Source organism: Rhinopithecus bieti, unplaced genomic scaffold (assembly GCF_001698545.2).
Source record: "Rhinopithecus bieti isolate Rb0 unplaced genomic scaffold, ASM169854v2 scaffold_13400, whole genome shotgun sequence".
NCBI lineage: Eukaryota > Metazoa > Chordata > Mammalia > Primates > Cercopithecidae > Rhinopithecus > Rhinopithecus bieti.
In genome coordinates, this window is record NW_016807991.1 from 3,061,672 (window position 1) to 3,087,718 (window position 26,047).

Consider the following 26,047-nt stretch of genomic DNA (forward strand, 5'->3'; position numbering starts at 1 on the left):
CAGCACATCCTGCCCTGGCACACCTCCTGTGGGGTGCATCTCTCGCATAGCACTGCTGTGCACACCCCCCTCTACCCAGCCTCAGAAATCTCTGGGGCGAGCAGATTGCTCGGGGTCCTGGGCTGTGCCACAGCTGTCCTGTGCCATCCATCCCCACTGGGTAAAGCTGGAGGCAACTCCCTGGACTGAGACTGGAAGGAAGTAGGCCGCCGCTTCCCCTTGACTGACCAGGGTTGGGACGATTCGTGATGCTGGGGGAGGAGTCCCCAGGCCCTCAGAGTCAGGAGTGGCGGGGACTGGAGCGGGTGGTGAGAGGCAGAAGCAAATCATCTTCTTTGCTGGCAATGTTCTCAGGCCGGTTTCAACGCTCCCTTCCTCCCCTCCTGTCCCCGACAGTGTCAGGCAGTTGTGATTAAAAGTAATAGATGAAGATTCCATCCCACTCCCAAGTGTCATTGTGGGAAGACATTGCCTGGTTTCCTGTGGGTCCCATCAGAGCCACCTCTTCCTTCCAGGAGTCAGGGAGTGGGCCTGGCCCAAAGGGGACCATGAGGTCCCCAGCTTCCCACCTGCGGAAGAGCCCTGGGGCTCTGTGGGGGCCCCAGACAGGAGCCATTGAGCTGCGATCTGGCCTGTTTGGCCACTGCCCCTTCACACTTGCCTGTGCTGCTCACCAAGAAATGTCACGTGTCCCCGTGGGCTTCACCTGAGGGGTGAGGGCACAGGCTAGAGAGGCTGTCAGATGTGTTCTGAACAGAGAGAGCAGGGCTTGGTCAGCTTCAGAACAGACACGGACACCGGTGGTCTCCGTGTGTGAGTAGCTAACTGTGGTTCTGGGTAGCCCGGAGAGCAGAAGCCAGAGACAGAAAGATCTAAGAGTGCCATCTCCTCAGAGCGCTGGGAACGCAGCCCCTTATGCCTGGGGCGCACAGGCTGCCTCTGCGGAGCTCAGCCTGGAGGGTGTGCTGTGAGCCTGTCTCCAGTGGCAGCCCAGAAGGAGGGCCACCATAAAAGGCTGCGAAATGAAGCCAGCCTGGTCTCCATCAGCAATGCAAGCTGTTTGCTCTGAACAGATAGGGCCATGGGCCCCCTTCCACTTCCACAGAGAGTCCCCTGTCCCCTAGCTGTGCTGCCAGGCCCAGGAAAACAGAGCCACATGCCACCTGCCTCCAGCCTCGGTGTCAGCAGCCCAGGACTGGGCAGTCCGCAGCCTTGATCCTTGGTGCTGTTTCTGCCCTGGCATGACCACTGGCACCTGCCTGCCTGCCCTCAGCCCCTAGGTACCTACCTGTCTGCCCAGGGCTCCCAGCACTCCTGCCTGCTGTCTTCAGCTGTGTCTAGCAGATGCCCTCGGCCCAGGAGGACACCTCCTCCCAAACACTCCCATGCCCTTCTGCGTCTACCCACCAGCTCCCCAGCCTCACATTCCTCAAACCAAGGGAGAGAGTGTGACCCTGTGTCCTGGCCCAGCCTGCTCCCTGCCAGGAAGCTGGCAGAGCCCCTGAGAGCCCTGGGGGGCCTCAGGAAGGAGTCAGGCAGTGCCTGCCCCAGGATTCGCCCTCCTCTAAGAAGACAGAGTTGCTGCCTCTGCAAAGCCGGACCACCCTGCCCCTGGCCCCACTGCAACCCAGGCCCCTTGCTCAGCAGGGAGAGGGGAGAACAGGACAGAGAGGGATTTGCTCAGCAGGGAGAGGGGAGAACAGGACAGAGAGGGTTGCGGGACCTTCCTCTGATGAGCAGCCACTGTTGAGCCACCCAAGAATAGGGCTGCCTGAATGTGCATTTAATGACTCTTTCTCATGGGGCTATAGGCCCTGCAAAGGCGCCCCCCAGACCAGAAACTCAGGGTAGGGCTGTGCCTGTCTGCACTGGCTGACTCCCCTCTCTCGTTTCCCAGCTTTCGCCGTCATGATTGTGCTGGCCCTGGTCCGCATCGGGCATGGACAAGGGGAGGGGCACCCGCCCCTGGCCGACTTCTCGGGGGTCCGGAACCTGTTTGGGGTGTGCGTCTACTCCTTCATGTGCCAGCACTCCTTGCCGTCCCTCATTACCCCGGTCTCCTCCAAGCGCCACCTCACAAGGCTGGTGTTCCTGGACTACCTGCTGATCCTGGCCTTCTACGGCCTCCTTTCCTTCACCGCCATCTTCTGCTTCCGCGGCGACAGCCTCATGGACATGTACACCCTCAACTTCGCACGCTGTGACGTCGTGCGCCTGGCCGCTGTGCGCTTCTTCCTGGGCCTCTTCCCTGTCTTCACCATCAGCACCAACTTCCCCATCATTGCTGTGACCCTGCGCAACAACTGGAAGACGCTCTTCCACCGCGAGGGCGGCACGTACCCGTGGGTGGTGGACCGCGTCGTGTTTCCCACCATCACCCTGGTGCCACCTGTGCTGGTGGCCTTCTGCACCCACGACCTGGAGTCGCTGGTGGGTATCACAGGGGCCTATGCGGGCACCGGCATCCAGTACGTCATCCCTGCCTTCCTGGTGTACCACTGCCGCAGGGACATCCAGCTGGCCTTTGGCTGTGGGGTCAGCAACAAGCACAGGTCCCCTTTCCGCCACACCTTCTGGGTGGGCTTCGTGCTGCTCTGGGCTTTCTCCTGCTTCATCTTTGTCACGGCCAATATCGTCCTCAGCGAGACCAAGCTCTGATGGCAGGACAGGCAGGTCTAGTGACGGGAGGCATGGGGCCCCAGCCCCACCCCTCGCCCGCAGAGCCCGGATTTAGTTGCTCCCAGGTCTTCATGGGGCAGGTGGGACTGCGGCTCTAGGGGAAACCCCCTGTCCAGCTGGGGGTGTTCTCCTCACCCCACCTTCCACCCAGTCCGCACCAGTCCTCACTCCCCCAGGCAGCTCTCCCACCAGGTCCTCCTGCCTGGGTGACACATGGCTGCTCCCAAGTTCTAGGACTCATTACTGGAATCACACCCCTCTCCTACATCTTCCAACATGTTCACCCCCCCACCCCACCTCCACGGCGGGCTCCTCCCTGCATGGTGGGAGATGCAGTGCTGGCACTGCCATCCTTTGTCCCAGACCCACGCCCCTCCCCTCTCCAGCCCTGTCCTGCGTCCTTGTCTAAGAAACCTCCGCTAGCAACTGCGGCCTCTTCAGAGGTGAATCCCAGGCTGGAAGCATCCTAGCCAGGCCTGCCTGTGACAGCAGGGCCCACCCTCCCACTAGGCCTGGGAGGCGCTAGGCGCTACCTCAGAGAGGGCCTGGCTGGCCCCATGACAAGAACAAGAAGTGCTAACTGGTACCAGAGTCCCCAGATAGAGCTGCGAGGGCCCTCGCTGTGGGCGCGAGCTCTGGAGGAGCAGGCTGGATGGAGCGTCCCTTCTATAGGGACACAGACGCCTGCCAGCTGGGCCTAAAGTCTGGAGCTTGTCCCTGAAAGGGACCGTCTGCTGCCCTCGCTGCCCCGTTGGCCCCCTCAGGGCCTCTCGCAGTGCGGGTGGTCCTACTAGAGGGCAGCTATCCCCACCTGGCACCTTAGCGGCTTGGTGGTGACATGGCAGTGGGAGGGCTCTGAGGTTCCCACCCTGACAGTGGTCAGGCTGCCCGTGCTCCCATTACGACGCTAAAGGCAGCTCCCTTAGGGGCTGGGTGTGGGTGCTCAGTGTTCACGCTATGTCCCTTGGGCAATGTGGGGTTGGATGGGGCCCCCGCTGCCATTCCCATGGAAGGAGGCCAGGTCCCTAGCCACCTCCCACTCAGCCATGCATGTACTTGCTGGGCTGGCCTCCTAGGAAACACAGGTGACTCGAATGAACTCTGTATTTTCAACGTGCCTTCTACTGCTTCAGGACCTGGGGGTCCCCCTGACCCTCACTGGCTTGCCCCCAGCCCTGGGCCTGGTCCCACCTGTCCTGGAGCCGCCTCTCTGGGGTGGGTCTCAGGCCCCGCCCCTCCCTCTTTTGAGTTCAGTGCCTTGCTCAGCCCATCCCCTGTATCTCGGCGTCTTCAGACCTCTGACAGAGCGACGATGTAGGGTCTCCTGAGGCCCAAGGGTCACAGGGTCAGGGGGATGTGGATTTGCAGGGAACGCGGGGAGTCCACAGGCTGCGCCACCTCTGCCCTAGCAGCTGAAGCCTGGGAGAGTGCCTGTGCGGTGTAATTGGCCTCTGCCCGCTTTCTCTCTGCCGACGCACCTCGGCGCTTCTCACAGCTTCTCACAGCTTGTCCCCACGTGTCATTTTCCATCCACAGGAAAAAAAAATGCCCCTTCTCCATCTGCCATTGTGGCTTCCTCCCAGGAGACCCCTCAGGATAGGTAGAGCAGGGGCCTGCAGTGGTCAGGCCAAGAGCAAGGAAGACCTGGCTGCACCCCTGTGGCTGAAAACTCAAAACATCTGGAATTACCCTTCTCCAATCATGTTCCCTCTTGCTTAAAGACAAAGTTGATTAAATCATCCTGCCACCCCGACTCCAAACCAAATCTTGGACGCAAATTCATGAGCTTCATAAAGCCCAGGTTAATTTATGTGACAGTCTGGAACCGCCCAGCCATGGAGTCAGTGACCATGTTCCCCGCCACCTCTGAGCTGGGGCAGCCCTGGCCCTGGAGGGAACTGGCCCACAGTGACCACATCACTGCTGCCAAGTGGGGACCCTCACCACTGCCGTTGTCTAGCTGCTTTGCTCCTCCGTGTCCTCCTGCTGTAAGTCAGATGAGGTCACCTTCCTCTCCATCGATGCCAGGCTTCTGCCGCTGACGGCCAATGGGGCTTGGGGCCAGGGGCAGAGAAACCCAACAGCAAGACAGCCCCGGGTGATGCTGGCTCTCCACGTGCATCAGGCACATTTCACTGCAGCCATCATCAACTTGGCAAAGTAGGCAAGTTCAGCTTGTGGTTTCCATATTGCAGATGGGCCCCCGAGGTCAGTGGTGGGGAGAGAGAAGAGGATGCCAGCCCAGCCTGGCCCTGGAGCAGGTGTCCCTGTGGAGGAAAGCTTAAACTCAGCAGCCTCTACCCAACATCTGCCACCTGCATGGCCCTAGATGGCCCCAGGGCAGACCAGGTCAAGGTGGTAGTAAACTTTCTTTGCCTCCCTCCCCGCAGAAGCACCAGACCCACCTGAGCCCCAGAGCCTCGTGCCAGCAGCTCCTGGCTGTTCCTCACCTGAGGCTAGAGCAGCAGTTGCTGGCTTATAGATGGGGCGGATAGCAGGTGACAGACTGGGAGGCACTGCTGGGTGGTGGAGGTCGGCAGTGGCACCATGATGGGCCCTTAGCCACATAGCCATCCTCACCACGGGGCCAGGAGCAGCCTCGGCAACAGGCAGAGGCCAGAGTGGTGGGGAGGACAGGGGCTGCTGCCCCGCTCCTGGAAAGCCACTGCGGAGGGGCAGTGGCTGGCAGTGCCAGGCCCGGGGGAAGTGGAAGCGTCCTGTCTGGGGCCATATTCCCAAGCAAGGGTGACCCATGGTTAAGGGCCACTGGAAAGTTGGAGAGAGCTTGGGATCCCTTCCACTTGGGGCCGATGGTGTTGATTGCAGACTGGAGGGGTAACCTCCGCTGTGTGTCATTATATGCCAGGCATGGCATTGGGTACTTTCTGCATGGACCAGGCAGCTGGGCCTGCCATTTGCAGGCAGCAAGCCTCCGTGGTCTGTCCTTCCTCATTTGTAAAGTGGGGTAACAGCAGCTACGTCACTGGCCAGTTGTGGGGATTAAAGTGCTGAGCTTAGTGCCCAGCACAAAATGCTCAATAAAGCTATTCAGTGACACCTGTTTCCCACATCACTCGCCAGACTAACTACTTGTAGCCAGGGACCCCCGACTCCTTAGGACTCCTGACACCTACTTGGTTTCATAGCCTCCTAATGAGTTGTCACTGGATTGCGATTCGGAAACAGAAGATTGGTCTGAATTATCTGGAGTCTAGAGGGCTTTGAGGATAGGAGTTGTTTCTCATTCCCCAGTCCCCTAGGAAACTTGAGGACAGTCCTTCCCTTTCAAAGAGCAGGACAGGCTAGGCTGGAGGGTCCTGACTGAAGACATCAGCCTGCCTTTTTGCAAGCTCTGCCCTCCTCCTCTCCACACACCTGGCTTCCTGCAAAAAGCTGGCTTGGACTACAAGCCGCTCAGCTAGACACAAGGAAAAACAGCTACAGCAGCAACAGAAGGGACCCCAGTTAGTAAGATTTTCCTGCTCTGAGGCCAGCCATAAGGGCCTCTCTCTGTATCTCACCCAAAGAAAAAAAGTGGTATTTGAGCATGTGGGTTGCCAGGCCCTTGTTTATGACGCTTTCACATCTGTGGCCTTACTTATTGCTCCTCTCCCCTGCCACGCTTTCTTCCCTTCCTTTGGTGGTGCAGGAAGCCAGGCCAAGCTAGTTCTGAGCTCAGGATGCATCCTTCCTGCTACCTGTCCCCCAGGATTCATGGCCTCCTGCCCCCGCCCCCAGATATATTCCTAGAGAAGGAACAAGGCAGCCAGCGCCTGGCCCAGGAGCAGGAGCGGCCCTCAGAGCCAGCAGCAGGCTCAGTTCCACATTGGAGGCTCAGCTCTTAATGATCTTTCCAGTTCTTGGTTATTAATGATCTTGGGCAGAGAGCGGAGCAGCCCTGATCTCACAGCTCCTCCGGGCTACCTCACCTGCCACAGCCTTCCTCCCAGGCCCGAAGGCAGACCCTGACTCCGGGAGGAGGAGGGGCTCGGTTCCAGGGGCTGGTGGCCAACAGTTAACCCTCGCACCACTAGTGGCTGCGACCAAAGTCAAGCTCCCTTCCAGAGTGCTGGCCTCCAACACTCACCTAGACAAACTCCCGGCCTGCTGTCCTGAACCTGGATCCAGCCCATGAAAACCCATAGGGTAGAGAGCATGAAATTGTAATGGACAGGGCCACCTACTCTTGGGGTACTCTCCTACCAAGAATGGAGGTGTGTCCCACCCTACCATTTCAGCTTCCTTCACCCCTAAAACTAACCCCCCAAAAAAGTCCAGTTCTTACGGCCCCAACCCAAGCAATGGGGTCTTCAGAGACTAAAGAGGCCATCCGGCTTCCTGGGAACCAGCAAGGAGCTATGGGGGAGGGCACTGGCAGAGACAGCCAGCACCGCCCCTCGGGCTTCCTCTCTGTCACGTGGAATTAGCCTCTGGTCTGCCTCCACGCAACTTGTCAGGACAGCCAGGGCTTGGCCTTTATATCCTCAGTTGTTAGAAAAGGGTCTGACAGAATCAATAGTTCCACTGTTTGTGGAACGGATAGAAGAATGAAAGCCTGCTTGCTCCACAGTCATTGTAGGGGGTATAAGTGTAATTGCAGACGTGAAAACATTGAAAATGGTAAGCAAAAGCCATCTTTTCAGATGGGCCAGAGGCAAAGATGTGTGATAGAAAAAGGAAATGGGCTAGAAGCCCCAGAGGGAGGACAGGATGAGACCTCAGGCAGATTCTCCCACCACAGGAGTCCTGGCACCAGCGAGGCCAAGCTGTGCCTGACCCTGGCAGCCACCTGCACCAGGATTCCAGAGCCCAGGCAGTTCCGAGCCTCGCGTGTCGGAGACAACGCGGCCAGCCAGGGTTTAGCAAGCCTACAAGCTCCCTACCTTTCTCTGCCTCTGCCACCATGGCACTGTCAGGCTCCCCAGGGTGTCCCTGGCAGGGTGGGGCAGCCACCACCCCTGGCACAAGCCTCCCTTTTCAAGGAGACTGAGGGATGAATACCATCCATCATCACCAGAGCCCCTGTGCTGAGCACACATGTTACATCCGGTGCCAGGATGGGTGGGAGCTGGCCCTGAATACCAAGTGGCTTCTGCTGTCCAGAGCCCCCTCTCAGCCTCATCTCCTTCCCACATCCCTCCCAGACGCTCCCAAGGCTCCGCCTCCCTGAGAGGGAGCTGCCCACCTGCTTTAGGCAAACACCCCACCTGGGATACTCCCATGATGCCCCTGTTGTCTACGGCCTGTGCTGTGCCCCTTCCAGAATGCAGAATGAAGCAACCAGGACCAGTGTGTTGTAAAAGGTTGGTTTAATGTCCCAGTGCTCTGATGAGAAGAAACTCCAGCCAGGTAGAGCAAGGATCAGGATGGCCCTGCCTCAACCACAAGTTCCAGTCTCCATGCCCACAGCAGCCATGACCAGTAACTGGCTAGCCCCAGGGCAGGGAGAGCCTCAGGGGTCTGACCCCCACAGCACACCTTCCTGGCAGAACTCTGCATGATAAGAGGACAGCAGAAGCCCAACCCTTACCACGATTTGAGGCTACTGAGGTCACTGATAACCATGGAAGATATCATCTGTCACTGGGGTCCCATGGCCAGGATTTCATGGTAGAAGCGAGAAAAGCCCAATCCTGCCTGCCGCTTAATCCTGACAGTGCCAGGCAGAGAACCCAGCTGGCTCGGAGCCTGAGTGGCTGATAACTCACACTTCTGACTCCAGACTGGAGATCCGCCTCCAGGTGCAGGGTCCCAGGAAGCCTTGCGTCCCACAGGCTACCCTGCTGACCTCGTCCAGTCCCCCACTGTCCCTGTAGCCTGTGCCCAGCCCCAGAGTTCTGCCCCTGTGCCCCAGAGGCCCCCAGGCCCCAGAGAGCCAGGAGCCGTGGCTGGCACAGGGTGGAAGGTGAGGACAGACAGCCCCGCAGCAAAACGGCAGGTGGGCGTGGGCGTGCAGGCAGACATGCTGTCTGTGCTGCCAGGCGGGGGCCCCTGCCTGCTCGCCCTCCTGGCAGGCCTCCCGGTAAGTCGGCAGGCACATCGACTGCGCCTGCGCCAAGCGCCTGCAGGCCGAGTGGCCGTCGGGGCGGGCGCAGGTGGGGCAGGTGCACCCAGCGGGCAGCGAGCTGGGCCGAGCGAAGGCCTCGGCCAGGGAGCTGGGCAGGGAAGCGTGGCGCGGGCGCGAGCCCCGGGCCCAAGCTGCATGCAGCAGGGCCTCCCGCCGGGCCAGGTGCTCCAGCCCGAGCAGCGGCAGGTCCTCCGGCTCCGGGGGCTCGGGGAAGAGCGGGAGGAAGGGGCGGCCGGATCGGTTGGCTCGAGGAAAGGAGCTGTAGTGACAGCGCGCGGGCGACAGGGGCCGCTCTGGGAGCGCGCGCCGCTCGGAGGCCGAGAGGTGCCTCCCGCAGTGCCCGGCCCGCACCGGCCACCGCGCCTCCCAGGCTGGGCGGCGCGACACTCGGGAGACGTCGGGCAGGGGCGGCCCCGGCGTGGGGGGACGGCCCGGGGGCTGCGGAGCCCTGCGCACAAGCGCCGCGCGACCCCCGCCTGACGGTCCCCAGCCCCTGGGGCTCGGCTCTGGAGGCGAGCCGGGGGTGGGCAGGCATGGGCTGGGGCCAGACCGCGGGGTCGGGCAGGGGGGCGGTGGGGGTGCACGGCGGCCGCCACCCCAGTTCTCGATGGTGCGAGTGGCGCGGTCCAGGGAGCTGCTCACGCCCGCCGTGGTCACCATGTCGCGGGCCGCCTGCAGCATCTTGAGCACGCTGGCCTGGGCCGAGCTGGCCGTGAGGTCCGGGCTGGGCTGCCGCGGTGGGCTGGCCAGGCTCTGCACCCCGCTGAAACAGCTGTAGATGCCCTGGGCAGTAGGGAGACGACAGGCCGTGAGCAGCGCCCTCTGCTCAGGGACCCGCCACGATTGTCCCCGCCTGGTCCCAAGGCATCATCAGCCTTCTCTAAGTCTCAGGAAGCAGCTAACTGGGAAGCATCTCCCATGTGCCAGACACTGTGCTTTGCAGATGAATGAGTGGTCTGAGCGCCCAGGGTGACTCATTCTCCTAATCACTCTAGTTAGCACCTGGCACATGAAGGTTCCAACCTGGGCACACCTGTGGGGGGAGGGCTCTGCCCCTCTTCAACCCTGCCACCCTGGTGAGCCATGCCACTTCTCAGGACTTTGGCCTTTTTTTTTTTTTTTTTTTTTGACACAGGGTCTCACTCTGCTGCCCAGGCGGGAGTGCAGTGGTGCCATCTCGGCTCACTGCAACCTCTGCTTCCTGGGCTCAAGCGATCCTCCCAACTCAGCCTCCTGAGTAGCTGGGACTGCAGGCGCGCACCACCACGCCCAGCTCATTCTTTTATTTTCTGTAGAGATGGGGTTTTGCCATATTGCCCAGGCTGGTCTTGAACTTCTGGACTCAAGGGATCCACTGGCCTAAGCCTCTCAAAGTGTTGAGATTACAGGCATGAGCCACGAGCCTGGCCAGAACCTTGGTTTTACCTCTGGAAATGGGCCATGGCCAGCCTGGACTTATCTGGGTAGGTGCCCTTAAAGCTTTGGCTTGTGTGGGGAGGGATGGGCACCCACCCTGCTGAAAGCCAGCAGGAAGTCCAGCTGGGATGTGTTGGGCACCGAGTGGCGCAGCTTCCAGTAGACCAGGTGCTCCCAGGCGAAGACCAGCAGGGCCAGCCCCATGGCCACCAGCAGCATGTAGAAGACACCTGCCATGTTGTCGATGTCCAGCTTGCTGCTCATCACCTCGTTCTTCTCATTCTGGCAGATCCCCGAGAGCCACACTGTCTCCAGTTTCTGTGTCTCTCCTGGAGTTGAGCGGGGATACACATCTGGCTCAGGAAACCCCCCTATAAGCAACCCCCTCACAAAGCTCACCACAAGCCTGGAGTAAGAATGGATCTGGGGCCAGGGCGCCACCCACTTCTTCCTCAAGTGGACCACATGGGGATCTAGCCTGGCCGGGGCAGGGTGGTGGGGCGGGGAGAGGAGGGTCAGTGAGCAAGGAAATAGGAAAGCAGGGTGCAGACTGGAGTGGGCAATGCTGGCCTTTGGGTCCTCCTCCTGTGCACCCCCAGTAAAGGCTTGTTGATTGGGTAAATATTAACATTCATTCATTCACTTATCTTCATATACTTATTAACCATCTACATGCCACTCATGGAGCTGGGCACACAGAGACAAAAGGCCTAGACTCCTAAGAGACACGCATTGTGATCGCTATTATTATTATTATTATTATTATTATTATTATTGAGACAGTCATGCTCTGTCATCCAGGCTGGAGTGCAGTGGTGTGATCATGGCTTGGCTCACTGCAGCCTGGATCTCCTAGGTTCGAGCGATCCTTCCACCTCAGCCCCCTGAGTAGCTGGGACTACAGGCACACCTCCACGCCTGGCTAATTTTTGTATCTTTTGTAGAGAGAGGGTATCCCCATGTTGTCCAGGCTGATCCCGATCTCCTAGACTTAAGCAGTCCCTCACACCTTGGCCTCCCAAAGTGCTGGGATTACAGGTATGGGCCACCTCACCTGGACACTGTCATTATTATATGGTTTGAAAAATCAGATTTGTTTTTTTTTTTTTTTGAGACAGGGTCTCACTCTGTCGCCCAGGCTGGAGTATAGTGGCACAATCATGGCTCACTGCAGCCTCAAACTCCTGGACTAAAGGGATCCTCCTGCCTCAGCCTCCCAAGTAGCTGGGATTATGGGTGTGTGCCTAATTTTTTAAAAATTTTATTTATAGAGACAGGATCTTTCTGTGTTGCCCAGGCTGGTCTCAAACTCTTGACTTCAAGTGATCCTCCCACCTCAGCCTCCCAAAGTGCTGGGGTTATAGCCATGAGCCACCACACCCAGTCTAGACCATGTCTTATCTAACAAGAGTGGAACTCCTCTAAACACAAAGCTCTCTCTGGGTTTGGGGGCAGGCTGGGCTGGACCACTCACACATGTGGGACTAAGCAGATCCGTAATCTCAAGATGGCCATGGAGATACTATACCGAGCAAAGCAAAGATGAGCAATGCTCATCTGGGAGAGATCATGGGAGGGATCTTAGGGAAGAAGAAAGGAGTTCAGCCACTCCACCTATCCACACCCCCACCATGAGGCCTGAGCCACTTCCTGTCTTCCTGCCTTTGAGGGAGTCTCTAGCCAGTTCCTGCTCCCTCCCTGCACACCTATCCTTTCCTCAAGTCTCTCTCCAGTTGCTCCTATACCTGCCCCCTCAACTGCCCCAACCTTTCACTCCCCAGAGACCTCTCCCTGCCCACAGGCCTTGGGAACTTGAGTGGTGGTGGAAATGCTGACAGCCTTGGGCTCCACAGCCCACCCTGGGCATCCCAGCAGCGGCAGTACCCACCGTCCCCCAGGAACTGCAAGAGCGCCAGGTCTATGGCCCGCTTCCAGTGGGAGTCCTTCTGCATGGCGATGCCGTAGCCAGTGGTGGCAAAGACCTTGCCAGACCCAATGGTGACCAGCTTGCAGCCCTCGTCCTTGCCTGCCATGTAGTTGAGGACAGCAGCATCATAGATGAAGGCATCCAGCTTCCTGGGGACAGGCTGAGCCTCAGAGCTAGGGACCACATGGGAGGGGAGGGGACACCGAAACTGGGGCGTGACAGGGGTCTAAACCACATGAGCTTGTTGGGCACCCCCGGGAGGGACCAATGGGCAGAGCCTTGTCTGGTTGTCTTGGGTCCTGGATGCAGTGAGGACCCCTCCCACCCTCCTCTGCAGAGTGGCCAGGGGACTGTCTGTTCCCAGAAGACACCACCCTTTCTGCCCACCTCCTCCATGCTCCTAAGGCTCACAGGATGTCCCAGCTACCACCTCAGGCCGAGGCTGAACTTCGGTCAGCACCACAGCTGTGTTCTGAGACACATGGTGGCCCCATTTTTGCCTCAAGCTCCACTCTGCCCCAAGATCTCCTCCCTCCAACCCTAGGAGTCCTGCAGGGCAGCTCAGTCCCACTGTCCCGACATTGAGAGCTAAGGCTGGTCACTGGGGAGACATGTGGATGGAGATAGCAGGTGCAGGGCTGGGGACCCACCCCATCTTGAGGCTGGTGAGCGCGTCCTCCACCGAGCGCTGGTTGAACTTGACCATGTGGGTGTGCATGTCACGGTAGTTACTGCGGATGTTCCGCTCTGTGCTGCCGTTGGGCACCGTGCCAAAGCGGAAAGGTGGATACTGATCTTGAGGCCGCTGAAACTGCAGGTGGAGGGCAGCAGCCAGTCACAACCCTTCCTCCAGCCTTCTAGGCACCAAAGCCCCAAACCCACCCCAAAGCCCAGCTCCACAGTATGGACTTGCATAGTCAGAGCAGAAGGTCTTAAAGGCTGTCCAGGCCACTCCTGTGTTTTCCAAATGGAGATTCTGAGGCCCAAGACAGGGAGAGACTTACCCAAAGCCTCTCAGTCAGTGACCCTGAGCCATCTCTTGCCCCAGCCCCCAGCCCCTCCTCAGCAGGCCCTGAAGCTTCTTCCTGCCCCAGCCTCCAGCTCAAATTCTCCAGACTCTGACTGTCCTGGGTCTGCCCACTCACGGCCTGTCCCCACCCTCAGTGTCCCCCACCCCCACCAGCTGTGGCCCCACAACCTTCTTGTCACTGAGGCCTGACACAGTGTCGATGTATTGCTCCTGGATCATGAAGGCGGCCAGGTTGGCCGTGTAGCTGGCGAGGAAGATGACAGCAAAGAAGGCCCAGACCAGAACCATGATCTTGCTGGTGGTGCCCCGCGGGTTCTCGATCGGCACCGAGTTGTTGAAGACCAGCGCCCACAGCAGCCACACGGACTTGCCGATGGTGAAAGATGGGCCCCCGGACTCTGGGGGCAAGAGTGGGATGCTGGGGCTCCTCCTGCCCACCATGAAAGGGCTCAGGGCTCAGCCTGGCCTTGGGGGGGACCCGTCCCTGGCCATTCCCTCACCAGGTCAAGTGAGCTCACCCATGTGTGCATGTGTGTGTTTGTGTGTGTGTGATCTGACTGGCCCCCAGCATGTGTCATCCAAAGGCAAGGGACCTCCCAAAGGTATTCTCTGGAGGACCCGTTGCCCCTGAGCCCAACCCTCAGGGTGCCCAGGCCCGCCCCTCCTGCCAGGTCCAGGTGAGGCTTACTCTTGCCTCTAGTGAGGTTCTGGTTGTAGCTGACGGGGCTGAAGTACTCGAACATGAAGACGGTGATGGCCACCACGGTGAGGCACATGACAAACATCATCACCCATACCGCAGGGCTATATGGCTCTGGGGACAGAGGGAGGCAGTTCAGAGGCCTCGGCATGTTCCCTGTCCCTGCCCCCAGCCCAGAAGCACTGGGTGGAGACAGGTGGGGTCCACGTGGTCAAAGTAGGGGCCCACTAGCTCTGTGGACCCAGCCAAGGGGGCCCCTGACTCACAGCAGCAGAGCCCCAGGAGAGGCCCCCAAAAGAGGTCAGGATCTCCAGCATCCTTGGTCTCCCCCGCCCCCCACTTCCCTGGGACAGGTACAAGTCACCCACCCCAAGAAACGTTCTTTTGACTTCACAACCCCTGCTGGTTCCAAGTGGATGCTCTGGTGGTTCCACCTAGAATCAGGGCCCCTGAGGCCAAGTCTTACTCCTCATCCTACCAACATGGAAACCTGTGCCCAGGGAACTGGAGAGACCCACCCCAGGCCTCAGACAAGACTATTTCTATCTCCTAGAGTAAGAAATCACTACTGCTGGCTGGGCTTGGTGGCTCTCACCTGTAATCTCAGCACTTGGGGAGGACGAGGTTGGCAGATCACCTGAGATCAGGAGTTCAAGACCAGCCTGGCCAGCATGGTGAAACCCCGTCTCTATTAAAAATACGAAAATTAGCCAGGCATGGTGACACATGCCTGTAGTCCCAGCTACTCAGGAGGCTGAGGCAGGAGAATCACTTGAACCCGGGAGGCGTCAGTTGCAGTGAGCTGAGATTGCACCACTGCACTTCAGCCTGGGCAACAGAGCGAGACTCAGTCTCAAAAAAAAAGAAAGAAAAGAAATCACTATCGTTGGCCAGGTGCAGTGGCTCACACCTGTAATCCCAGCATTTTGGGAGGCTGAGGCATGTGGACTGCTTGAGTCCAGGAGTTTGGAGACCAGCCTGGGCAACATAGTGAAAACCTGTCTCTACACAAAATACAAAAATTAGCCAGGTGTGGCGGCATGCACCTGTGGCCCCAGCTACTCAAGAGGCTGAGGTGGGAGGATCACTTGAGCCCAGGAGTTCCAGGCTGTAGTAAGCCGAGATGGCACCACTGCACTCCAGCCTGGGTAACAGAGGAAGACCCCATCTTAAAAAAAAAAAAAGAAGAAGAAGAAGAAAGGAAGAGAGGGAAGGAGAGAGGGAGGGAGGGAGGAAGGGAAATCCCTCCTGCCATGAGCCCTTGCTACGCTATGAAGTGGGGTTTTTTCTCTCTCTTCTGTGGCTGAGGAGCCTGCTCAGAGAGGTTCTGTGGCTTGCCCAAGGCCACACTGTAGGACAGGGCAGAGCCGGGGTTTTCACTCCTGTCTGGCCAGCCTCAGCTCTTCCCCTGCCTCTTGCCTGTGCTCACAGCTCTCTGCCACCTCACACTGCATGTCCCACGTGACCTCTGACTGGGCACTGTGGGAAGGCAAGGACTATGGCTGTAGCCCCAGCACCCAGCATGGGACCTGGCTGCCCAACCAATGCTGGACTCCTCACCCTGGAAGCAACACACCTCTTCCCACACTACACTCACTCCTCAACTCCCCACGGGCCTCCCCGACTTGTTCCACGGTCCTGGCCCATGGCCCATCCTGAGGCCAGCCTGCCTGCCAAGTTTTCCTGTCACTCACAGTGGCAGCATGACCCATCCCCCACCCCCCCAACGCCACCCTCGCCTGGCAGCCATACCTAGAACCGAACACCGACATCACTTCTCCCGTCTCCTTTCCACTCACCTCCAGCCAGCCTCCAAGACCCAAGGCTGCTGTGCTTGGCCTCTGAGAGCCCACCCAACTCCCCATCTCCACCCAAGTTGTACACACCCTCCTTGTGGGCCCCTCTGGCCCCGAAGCCATCTCTGCCCACCCTGGGCCTCACCCAGGAAGGCCGAGGGGGAGACGGTGCCATTGCTGCGAGCCACCATCACACTGATGCCCGTCTCCACGAAGGGCACAGAGAAGTCTACGATCTCGGAGCGCTCCTCATTGATGGTGAGGGAGCCGATGGCCATGTCTGCCCGCTTGTAGTACACCTGGGGGCCGGACGCCACGGAGGTTTGGAAAAAGGGCTCCCGAGGGGTAGACACACTTCACAGGCACCTCCAGGCACCCCTTCTAACACCCACCGGCTGAATCAGTCATTCACTCTGGGGCCCTCAGAGCTCAGCTTTCAGTATTGACCATCCCAGGAGTCATCACTGGTGATAGCCCATGCCCCCCTCTAGAGGGCATCTGAGAGCCGCATGGGGCCTGGGCAGCAGGCAGACAGGCAGGGCAGGTGAGGAGGGAGTGGGGTGGGGCCTACCTCCCCAATCATGCCGTTCCATACGCCGCGCACCCGCTTGCCATGCTTGCCGTTGGTCACAAGGTACAGGTCGTAGGAGAATTTGACCACCCTGGCCAGCTTCTTGAGGATGTCGATGCAGAATCCCTTACAACAGAGCTTGGTGTAGGGGGCCACGTCCCCGCTGCTGCAGTCATGCCACCATGAGACCACCGGGAGTTAGAGCACGTCGTGGCCCAGCCCCTCCCCAGCCGCTCCTCCCAGCCTGGCATGTGGACCCCTGCCCCACACCCAAGCATGAGACATACACGACACCTGACCATCACACAGCAGCACCCAGCTCACACCAGCCTCCCAGGGCACTCCGCAGACCTGAAGGTGTGGTTGCTCTGCCTGCGGCAGGGCACGGTGTTAGGGACGCAGCCTCCTGTGCCAGGGTCGGGGCTCTCCACGATGACAAAGGGCCTCTCTTCCAGTGTGGCCACCGTCAGGTGCCGACTGTCCACCACGGGCTGCAGAGAGGCACTGTAGCGAGGCCACACGGGGTACTTCATGTATAGGACGCCATGCTCCCAGCGCCCCACCTGTGGAGGGTGACAGTCTCAGCCTGGGGCCTCCAGCCCTACAGCCCCCACCCTCTAGGTGGAGCCTGCCAGGGCCAAGAATCCCCCTCTCTCACCTGGGGACGCTGGGGCAGGTCAGAGTAGGGCTGCTCCTAGCAGCCTCCCCTAGCCTCGGGTCCCTGTGTTCTCCAATCCAGCTCCACACTGACCCACAGTGTCTTCCTAAAGCCCACACCTGACCCTGTCTCACTCACTGTACTGGTCCCCCCTGACTTTGACAGAAAGTCCTTAGCTGAGCACTCAAGGCCCTTCATGCTCAGGTCCAGTGTCCCCCCATCACTCCTACCTCCTCAGTCTGCACAGCCCCAAACACACCCCTGCATCATTTAAAAATGCCCCAAACCCTTCTGCCTCTCTGTCTTCCAGGCTAACACCTCTTCCTGGTGAGCTCCTACTCAAACCTCCACAGCCCAGCTCAAATATCCCATCTTCTGTGGCCTCTTCCTCAGTTTCTTCCTCTGAAGGCAGAACTAATTCCTGTTCCTCATCTCCAATCCCACAATCTTTTGCACACGTCTACTCAAGCACTGATCTCTCCATATTGTTTACAAGCTTGTCTGGCCAGCATGGTCATGGGTTACTCCTGCAGGGGCAGGACCAGGAGATAGGAGCGCTTGAAATGTTCTATAGTGGAGGGAAGCTGGGGTATATGGGAGCCCAGAGCAGGGTACCTCACCCACCCCGGGGCACCTGGAGGCTTCCCAATGGAGGAGATGTTTGTTTCAGCTGAGACCTGGAAGATGAGGGGTTGGATAAGGGACAGAGGGACTCTCTACTCAGCTGTGGGCACAAGAGGAGGTGGGGACAAAATGAGAGGACACTGAGGGCCCCTGGGCTCACCCCCTTCTCACCATCTCCCAGAGGCGGTGCCGGTTGAGGGCGATCACCACCATGGTGGGCTGGACCAGGTACCCACCAGGGCTGAAGGAGAAGTCTCGGCCCTCCCAGGTGACATTCAGTAGGTGCCTGCCAGAGGGGAGAAATGCCTGCAGCCCTGCCAAGGACCAGGCACCCCCTGCCTCTGCCTCACTACCGCCACCGACAGCAGGTGGCCTTGATTGTGTTTATTGTTCAAAGTGCTTCCCTATATTGGCCCCACGATCCTTCCCACACCCTGACACCTGCTGTTTTTTCAGATGAAGACACTAAGGCCCAGACAGGTGGGGTAATGTGGCCCCAGGCATGCAGCTAGTGGGAGGTGTAGCTGGCCAGCCCAAGCTCACTGCCACCCAGGTCCCCCGAAGTGCTCCCCACCTCCCTAACCCTATGCCCCGGGCAGGCGCCCACCTGTAGAAGGCCTCCCGGGCAGGGCTGAGGGGCCCAGGGTGAGCGCGGCAGTCCCCGGCCGGGGCTGGCAGGGTTCCGTGCTGGCGCCAGTAGCTGTGGGCGCCCAGGGCCAGAATGGCCACGCCGTCGCGGACCTTCTGGCGCAGGCTGAGGCGCCAGCTCTCGGTGACGACACTGATGAGGCCCACGGGAAAGGTGGCAGGGGGCGCATCGGTGCTGCCCAGCGCCAGGTTGGGCACCAGCCACACGTGGCCGGGCCCCACCAGGCCGGCCTGCGCCGCCTCGGCGAAGAGCACCTCGGCCTCTTCGCTCGAGCAGTAGGCCACGAACACGGGCGCGTCGAGCTGGCGCAGCAGGCGCTGGGTGCGCGCGCGCGGCCCTCCCGGGCCCAGCTCTAGCGTGACCACGTCCAGCAGCCGCCAGCTCAGGTGGCTGGCGTCGGCGACAGCGCGCACGCCCTCCAGGAAGAGCGCGTGGCCCGGGTGCAGGCTGGTGATGACCGCGAAGGCGCTCCAGTCGTACTCTTCCAGCACCTTGAACAGCACCTGCAGCTGCTGCTCCAGGGACACGCCCAGCTGCAGGAAGGCGGAGCCCGGCTCCTGGGGGCGGGGCGGGGCCTGAGCCGGGGCGGGGCGGGCTGAGCCCCGCCTCGCGCCCCTTCCCCGACCTCGGCCCCGCCATCCGCTCCCAGGCGCCCTTGCGCCGGTGGATGCTCCGCATTCCTGGAGTCCCCTGGCCTGCGCCTCCCGCCCCAACGTGGTTCCCCGCTGCCCATTAGCATGGTTATGCCTGGCCCCCAGCCCACCACGCTGGCCCGCAGACCCGCAGCATCAGCACCACCGGGGAGTTTGTCAGAAATGCAGATTCTCAGGTCGCACCCCACACCGACTGGATCGGAGTCGCTGGGTATGGCGCCTGGCATCTGTATTCTAACAAGCCCTTCAGTGGATCCTTTAGCCCGATAGACTGAGAAGCGCTGCCCCAGACCAACTGAATCTGAATTCCAGAGGTGCAAAGCCAGGTGTCTGTATTTCCTAAGTGCACGATGAGGGTTGAGAGCCAGTGTCCTGAGATCTTACGCCAGGGGCCCCAAGAGAACTGGGAAGCACCATCCTGGTCGGAGCCCTGAGGGTGGGAAAGCTCCTCTCCACCCCCTGCCACCACAAAAGCCCAAGGCACTGCCGGCTGGCACCAGGGCCAGCGCAGTCCCCTCCTAACTGGTCTCACTGCTGCCACTGTCCCAGTCTTTTAAAAAAGCAAATAAGGGAAAATTCAGAGGCCAAGCAATGCAGTTTCTTCAACAAACAAATTGCAAGGAAAAAAGAGGGAGAGACAGATGAGGGGCCCAGAGGTTGAGAGAAACTTAGAAGTCACACCAACCAACCGGCACGTGTGGACCTGATTTGGCTCTTGATTCGAGCAAACAGACTGCAAAATAAAGATATATGACAGTTATGAGACAATGGGGAAATTTGAACATTGTCTGGATATTTGAAGGAATTTTTATTATTTTTTAGACATGATGATGTATGGTGGTTTTACTTTCTTAATCCCTTATCTGCCAGGGATACATACTGAAATATTTATGGATGGAATAAGAGGATGCCTGGGCTTCGCTTCAAATTAACACAGAAGAAGGGAAAGGGGGTGGTGGTGAGGCTGGGGTGGATGACCAGAGCGAATGGGGATATATAAGCCTTCCTTATACTTTTAATGTATACTCAAAATTCTTCATATAAAAATTAACGAAACAAAGGCAAATCAGATCAGTCTCTTGCCTCAACTCTCCTCTGCTCTTCCCTGAGTGGCTAGATTACCAGGGGCAGGTCTAGGAAGCTCACAGGGCTAAGGCGGGCACGGACCATGGCCACCGTCACAGCCCGCTTGCCCTGCCCTGGCTGCCCACTTGCTTAGGGAAAAGCCCAAATGTCTTCCCAGGTGGCCAGGCCCCCACCTCCTTCTCCAGGCTTTCCTCCAAAGCTCTGAGCTCCTTCCCCGTCTTGGGGACTTCATCCCACCTGCTCCTCTGCCTGGGCCTCTCCCTCTCCCCACTGACTCGCCCTTAGGCCCTCAGCCTAGACATCATTTCTCCAGAGACCTTCCCTGGCCAACACCCTATGCATGAGCCATGCGTGAGCTGCCTCACAGCATCCTGTGTTTTTCCTTCAGAATGCTTGTCCCAGTTGTAACTGCGGATGGGTGTGTGTTTGGAACGTTCTCCCCCAGTCCTGCAAGGGCAGGGCCGTTTCTGCCCCCCCAGGGCTCCAGGGTTCCCTGGAGTGCTCACCCCACAGGTGAACTACCACTGCCCAAAGGGCGTGGCGCCATCCCCATGCCCGGCCGGCCCTCTGGGTCTTCACCTTGACCTAGGAAGCTGAGGGCAGCAGACAGGAGGAGGGCTGGGGCCTGAGCCCCGCAGCCAGAGGTGGGCCTGCACCCTGCCTACCCCTCATCCGGACACAATGTGAGGGCAGCCCAGAATGTCTCTCCTCTAGAACACGGGCTGTCATTCCCATAGCCATCTCCCCATCACCCACGTCATGCCCTCAGCCCCCACCTCCCTGCCGGTCCCGTCTAATTCCAGCTTCCCAGAACCTAAGCACCCCCCGCCCCAGCCTGGCTCCAGGCCTGAGGCACGAGGGGACATGAGTTTGGACATGCACCTTGGGGGAGAGGACCACAGCGGAGCCTCCGCTGATGCTGAGGATGGGCACATGGGTCTGGGAGGAGATGAAGTCAAGGATCTGGGCCACCGCCTCGGTGCCCACGTTGTCCTCAAAGACAATGCCGTGGACGCGAGCAGCACCCAGGAGGCCGCAGATCTGGGTGAGGAGGCTGCTGGGGTTGGTGTTGTTGACCCCCACTGTGAGCGGCTGGATCTCCAGGGGCAGGTCCAGGAAGCTCTGGGGGGTGAGGCGGGCACGGACCTGGGCCTGGGGCGGCCCCGAGCTGCCAAACACCACGGCCACCGTCATGCCCTGCTCGCCCTGCCCCAGCCCCGGCCCCGCCCAGGCACCGAAGAGCGAGGTGAGCAACAGGGCCGGCCCCAGGGCCCCACCCATGTCCACTGGAGGGTCCTGCGGAGAGACCAGGACAAGCACAGGTAGGGAAACAGAGGTTTGGAGAGAGGTAGATAGACAGACAGGAGGGACAGAGGGGCACACATACAGAAGATGAAAGAGAAGAAGGGAAAACCTCCCTCCCCGAACAGAGGCGGAGAGAGAGGGAGACAGACAGACACAGACAAAGAGAAAGAGACAGAGGTTAGTTGAGCATCCCAAGGTCATCCCAGAAGAGCAAGGGCCGGGGAAGAAGAGGAGCCACGACCGGGACCCAGCCCTCCAGTCTACCGATGAACTGCACACTTGGCTGGAAAGGCAAGGCCTTCCAAAACTCAGCCACCGGGCTCTGCCCTAGGAAGTTATACTGAAAATGCTAGTCTGGGGTTCAAGTGCATGGATTTGAGTCAGACAGATCTGAGTTCATGTCCCAGTTCTGCCACTAACTGGCTGTGTGATCTTAGGGAAGTCACTTAGCCTCTCTGAGCCATGTTTTTTTGCCTGAAATCATCACAGCAGTGTGGGGACTTAGATGAGCTAACAGGCTATTTGCTGGGATTAGTGACCTTATCCTGCAGGTGACAGGCTCCCAGCCAGGTGAAGGAAGACAGCTCTTGCATCACCCTCAACCCCCCGCCCCGCCGCCAGTCCTCTCTGTAGTCTAAACAGGATCTTCCATCTGTCTCTCACCAGGGCCTGTGCTACTGGTCAGTGTGCCCTGCTTGCCATGGGGCCAGCCCCAAGGGCCCTCCTCTGCATGGCTCTGCCTGGCACAGAGCCCCCTCCTCCTGAGCATTGGACGTCACTACAGCCCTTCCTTCCGTGGCCTCAGCTAGTAGCAGCTCTTACGCAGCAGGGTGCAACAGCGCTGACTTGTTCAGAGCTCAGGGTTACCCGAAACCCCAAGCTGGTGAGCTGGGGTTTGGTCTCGTTTCACATGAGCTGGTGGGCTGGCCTCTCAGGCCATCACTGGGTGTGCAGGATCTTTTTAACCCGATCCAGGGGCCTGACATGTATCCTTGCTAAATGTCATTATTTTGGATTGGGACCAAGAGCCACAGCAGTGAGGGTAACGCAAAGCCTCCGTGGAGTGGTGCCCGCGGATGTCGCTCTCCCTCCCAGCTGGCCATCGGCCACGGCACTGCCACCTCTTCCATCTTCATCACATCCCCAACAAAACTTCTGAGCAGGGAAGACCTAAAGGGTGGACAGGATGAGCCTGCCACTCTAGCCCTCCCGCGTCCCCCAGGATCTGCACATTTCTGCTACAGAAATGCTCACGAAAATCAAGAACTTGCCAGAAACCACGCCTCGGAAAGGCAGATGCCCTTCAGGGCTGGGGCCCGAGACAATGGCTGGGCAGGCTCCAGCTTTCTCACAGGGCCTTCCTTTTGCCTGCCGCCAAATTTCTCTCTCTTTTTTTTTAATCCAAAGCCTAATGTCTTACAGACATACGGGACTTCTTGGGTCTCTAGTTCTCTCTAAGGAATCCAGAGAGCGGGGAAGTGCACGAGGTTACTGGGAACATTCAGGAAAGTTCCTCTTCTCCCCAGGGTGGCACTGAAAGGATCCCTCCAGGGGAACCCACTAGACTGACTTTAGTGCAGAAACATAAATTGGCCCATGTGTGCTGAGCCCCTTCCCTGCAGTAGGCACTGGATGGTGGAATGTCCCTATGGGTGAGACATGGTCCCTCCCCTCCAGGAACTTAGAGTCAAATCTGCAGAATGAGCATGCTGCTGTTAGCACCTCCAACCTCATTTTTTTCTAGATGTATTTCTCTTTCCACCCTTCCCTCTCTACTTCCCTCAAACTTCCCAGCCTCCCCCTCAAGACCTTCTTTTAGCTAAGGATCTAGAGCTCATTCACGGGAAGGTATAAGGGACTGATAATAGCTGAAAGGGTTCTCATTCCCAAGAGAGAGGTAGTTGAGCCTTAAGCTAAAGTGCCAGGTGGTAGAATTTCAGGCTAAGAAGACAGGAGTTTTGGCAAGGAAGGGAATATTGTTCTCATGGTGCCCTTGAAGTCTTCCCATGTGTATAGTTCCCTAGTACAGTGACACAGAAGTGACAGAATTGACAGCCCAGAGACATGTTTGAGTCTGGCATGGGATCAATCAATGCCATGCCATGCCTCAGCTACCACCACCAATCAGGGATGTCAAATCTCGACCACAAAGGACACTGACATGCTTGTCGCTCCCCTTGTAAGGCCTCTGTCTGCCCACCTCTGCCCACACCTCCAGGTCCTAGAGGTTCCTTGCCCTCTGGGGAGCCCCAAACCTCCTACCACCACTGCCTCCCAGTAATAAGCTCTAGATCTGTGGTGCCCAGTATAGGAGCCACCAGTCATACACGACTATTGGGTACCGGAAACATCTCTCACCCAGACGGATGTTGCTACCAGTATAAAATTTCATCCCACACTGCACACTGAAGACAATAGGGAAAAATAAGGTAAAATCTCATAAACATTTGGTATCTTTTTTTGTTCTTTTTTTTTTTTGTTGAGACGGTCTCGGCTCGTCGCCAGGCTGGGAGTGCAGTGGGCCGGATGCTCAGGCTCACTGCGCAAGCTCCACTCCCGGGGTCACGCCCATTCTCCTGCCTCAGCCTTCGAGCTAGCTTGGACTACAGGCGGCCCGCCAGCCGTCGCCGTGGCTAGTTTTTGTATTTTTTTTTAGTATGAGGACGGGCGTTTCACCGTGTTAGCCAGGATCGGTCTCATCTCCTGACCGTCGTGGATCCGGCCCGTCTCGGCCTCCCAAAGTGCTGGGGATTACAGGCGTTGAGCCACCGGCCCGCGGGTGCCCGGCCAACATTTGTATCTTAATTACATGTTGAAATAATAACATTTGGGGTATGTTTAGTCAAGGAAAATATACTATTAAAATTAATGTCACCTGTTTCTTTCTATTTGTTTTAATGTGGTTACTAGAAAATTTTAAATTGCACTTGTGGCTCCCATTTTATTTATTTATTTATTTTACTTCTCTGGACAGTGTTACCCTGGATGAAGGGCCCAGGCTCCTCAACTGCAAAGGGGCAGAATAAGCAGTCTGCCATGAGCATCTCCAACCTCCTTCTTCTAAATGTATCTCTCTTTCCACCAATAGCCTGCCCTCCCTACTCCCCTCAAGCTTCCAGCCTCCCCAGTCAAGACCTTTTCTTAACCAAGGACCTAGAGCTCATTCACCTGCAGGAATAAGGGTCTGATAACAGCTGAAAGTGTTCTCGTTTCCACTCTGTCCAATAGGAAGGCATTCTCCTGGGCTGGGGACACCAGAGACTCTCTTCAAAGGGAAGGTGTCCTCCCGGGCTGGGGGGTGGGGGAGTTGAGGCAGGTTGTACCTCTAACCAAGGGGCCTAAAATGGGGGAGGGATCCCAGAATACCTCCAGAGAGAGGGGCCAAAACTAGGTAAGTCCCTGGGCTCCAAATAGCAAGGGGCAGACTCAAGGAGCTTCTGACGTCTGTCTTATTATCCTGTCTAACCCAGCCGCCCGACAGAGGTAGGAGGGACAAACCCCGCTCTGCCCCACAACAATCTCCTCCCTGGCCTCCCCCTCCCCACCTCCCATCTACCCACCCCCACCAGCCCCACTGCACTGCTGAATCCTCCCTCCAGCCACTGCTCCCTCCTCACAGGACAGCTACTCCCTGGTGCCCACAAATGAAGTCCGGACAGCTTAGTCCCACAGATAGAGCCCTCTGCACCCTGACCACAACCAACCATCCTCCCATCCCTGGAGCCCACAGCTCTGCCAGTCTGCTGGCCAAACAGCCCCACTCTGCCCCCGTCTCCAGGCCTTGTTCCAGCATCCCCCAGGCTGGATCATCCTCACCCCAACAGAAGTCTACTCTCCTTCAGGGCCCAGCTGAAATCCCTCTCCCACAGGCACCTGCCTTCATGCTTCAGGCTCCAGGCGCAGGGTCTGCCCAGGCTGGGGCAGCTGCCCTTCTTCCCCTTGCCCTGGCTTCCCCTCCTGGGTGGGGAGCTCTGTGCAGTAGTCCCCTCCACCCCTCCATTCTGTCCTGCGGCAGCTGTGTGTGTGCACTCATGAACACCCTGCCCCACACGGGACTGCGAGCTCCTTGAGGGCAGACACATTGTCTCAGAGACCTCTGCCCACCCACCCACTCAAGGTCTCACCCCTTCCACAAACAGCCCTTAAACTAATGTTTGACAAACACAGAGATCCCCAAAGAGCCCCAGAGAGGATGGCAGTGGTCAATCCTTCAGGACACAGCAGCATCTGGAAGGGTCTGAGCACCTTCCCAGGCTGGGGGCCTTCTTCCTGGGTCCCCACAGCTCAGCCAGATCCCCTGGCACAGACCTGCACGCACATGCACACTCCCGCACTCACACCGGCTCACATCGGAGATACCGATGGCTCCCCCTCTCCCAGGCTAGGAAACTTGGTCGCTGGAGTCCTCCCCACCCACCAGCAGAACCCCGGACCCCCTGCCCTTCCGGTGAGCCGCCCTTCCTTTGCCGTCGGGTTTCCCTCCCTCCGTTTTGCCCAGCCAAAACCCGCGCCAGGGGAGAGGACCGCCGTTCTAGTATGCCCCACTGCTGGGGGCACGGAGTTCTCGCTCCTCCAAGGCTACAGCCCCCAGTCTCCGCTGACCAAGCCCGGACTCCCCCCGGCCCCGGGACGCCCCGCCCCTCCCCTCCGCAGAATCTCTTACACTCGGGCTGTGAAGTTCGGGGTATTTTTAGGCCGGCGATAAATAATTCATAGGGAACGTGGCATCAGGCTCCCCCCGCGGGAGGAGGGGGCGCGAGCAGCGAGAGCCACCGTCACCCGCGGCTCAAGGACACTCGCGATGCGGCGGCGGCGGCGGCTCCGGGCGGGGACCCGCGCCACGCCTCCTGGCGGCGGAGCTGGGCACCACGCACCCGGCGCCCCCC

General features: G+C 58.8%; 2 protein-coding genes across 5 annotated transcripts in view; one reads left to right on the forward strand and one right to left on the reverse strand.

Annotated features, from left to right (window-relative positions):
• The window catches only part of SLC38A12 (solute carrier family 38 member 12), a 63,165-nt gene extending 57,431 nt beyond the window's left edge, over positions 1-5,734 (forward strand). For 2 of the 3 annotated variants that reach the window (XM_017884809.1, XM_017884808.1), the window contains exon 10: positions 1,898-5,734. In XM_017884809.1, coding sequence (XP_017740298.1) covers positions 1,898-2,658 — 761 coding nt within the window. In that variant the 3' untranslated portion in view covers positions 2,659-5,734. The remainder of the gene's footprint in view (positions 1-1,897) is intronic. The other variant, XM_017884807.1, reaches the window with a different exon arrangement.
• A 110-nt stretch (positions 5,735-5,844) lies between these two features.
• Positions 5,845-26,032, reverse strand: GRIN2C (glutamate ionotropic receptor NMDA type subunit 2C). Of its 2 annotated transcripts, XM_017884806.1 has the most exons (13): positions 25,825-26,032; positions 20,739-21,152; positions 18,076-18,674; positions 17,640-17,754; positions 16,538-16,749; positions 16,187-16,352; positions 15,761-15,914; positions 13,808-13,933; positions 13,288-13,517; positions 12,740-12,900; positions 12,051-12,238; positions 10,259-10,491; positions 7,972-9,529 (listed from the first exon to the last, which is right to left on the reverse strand). In XM_017884806.1, exons 2-13 carry the CDS (start codon positions 21,135-21,137, stop codon positions 8,384-8,386), a joined length of 3,729 nt encoding a protein of 1,242 aa, XP_017740295.1. In that variant the 5' UTR covers positions 21,138-21,152; positions 25,825-26,032; the 3' UTR covers positions 7,972-8,383. The 2 variants fall into 2 exon arrangements, with proteins under 2 accessions (XP_017740293.1, XP_017740295.1); XM_017884804.1 differs by lacking the exon at positions 25,825-26,032 and having other exon boundaries at positions 5,845-9,529; positions 20,739-23,628.
• Positions 26,033-26,047: the final 15 nt, after the last annotated feature.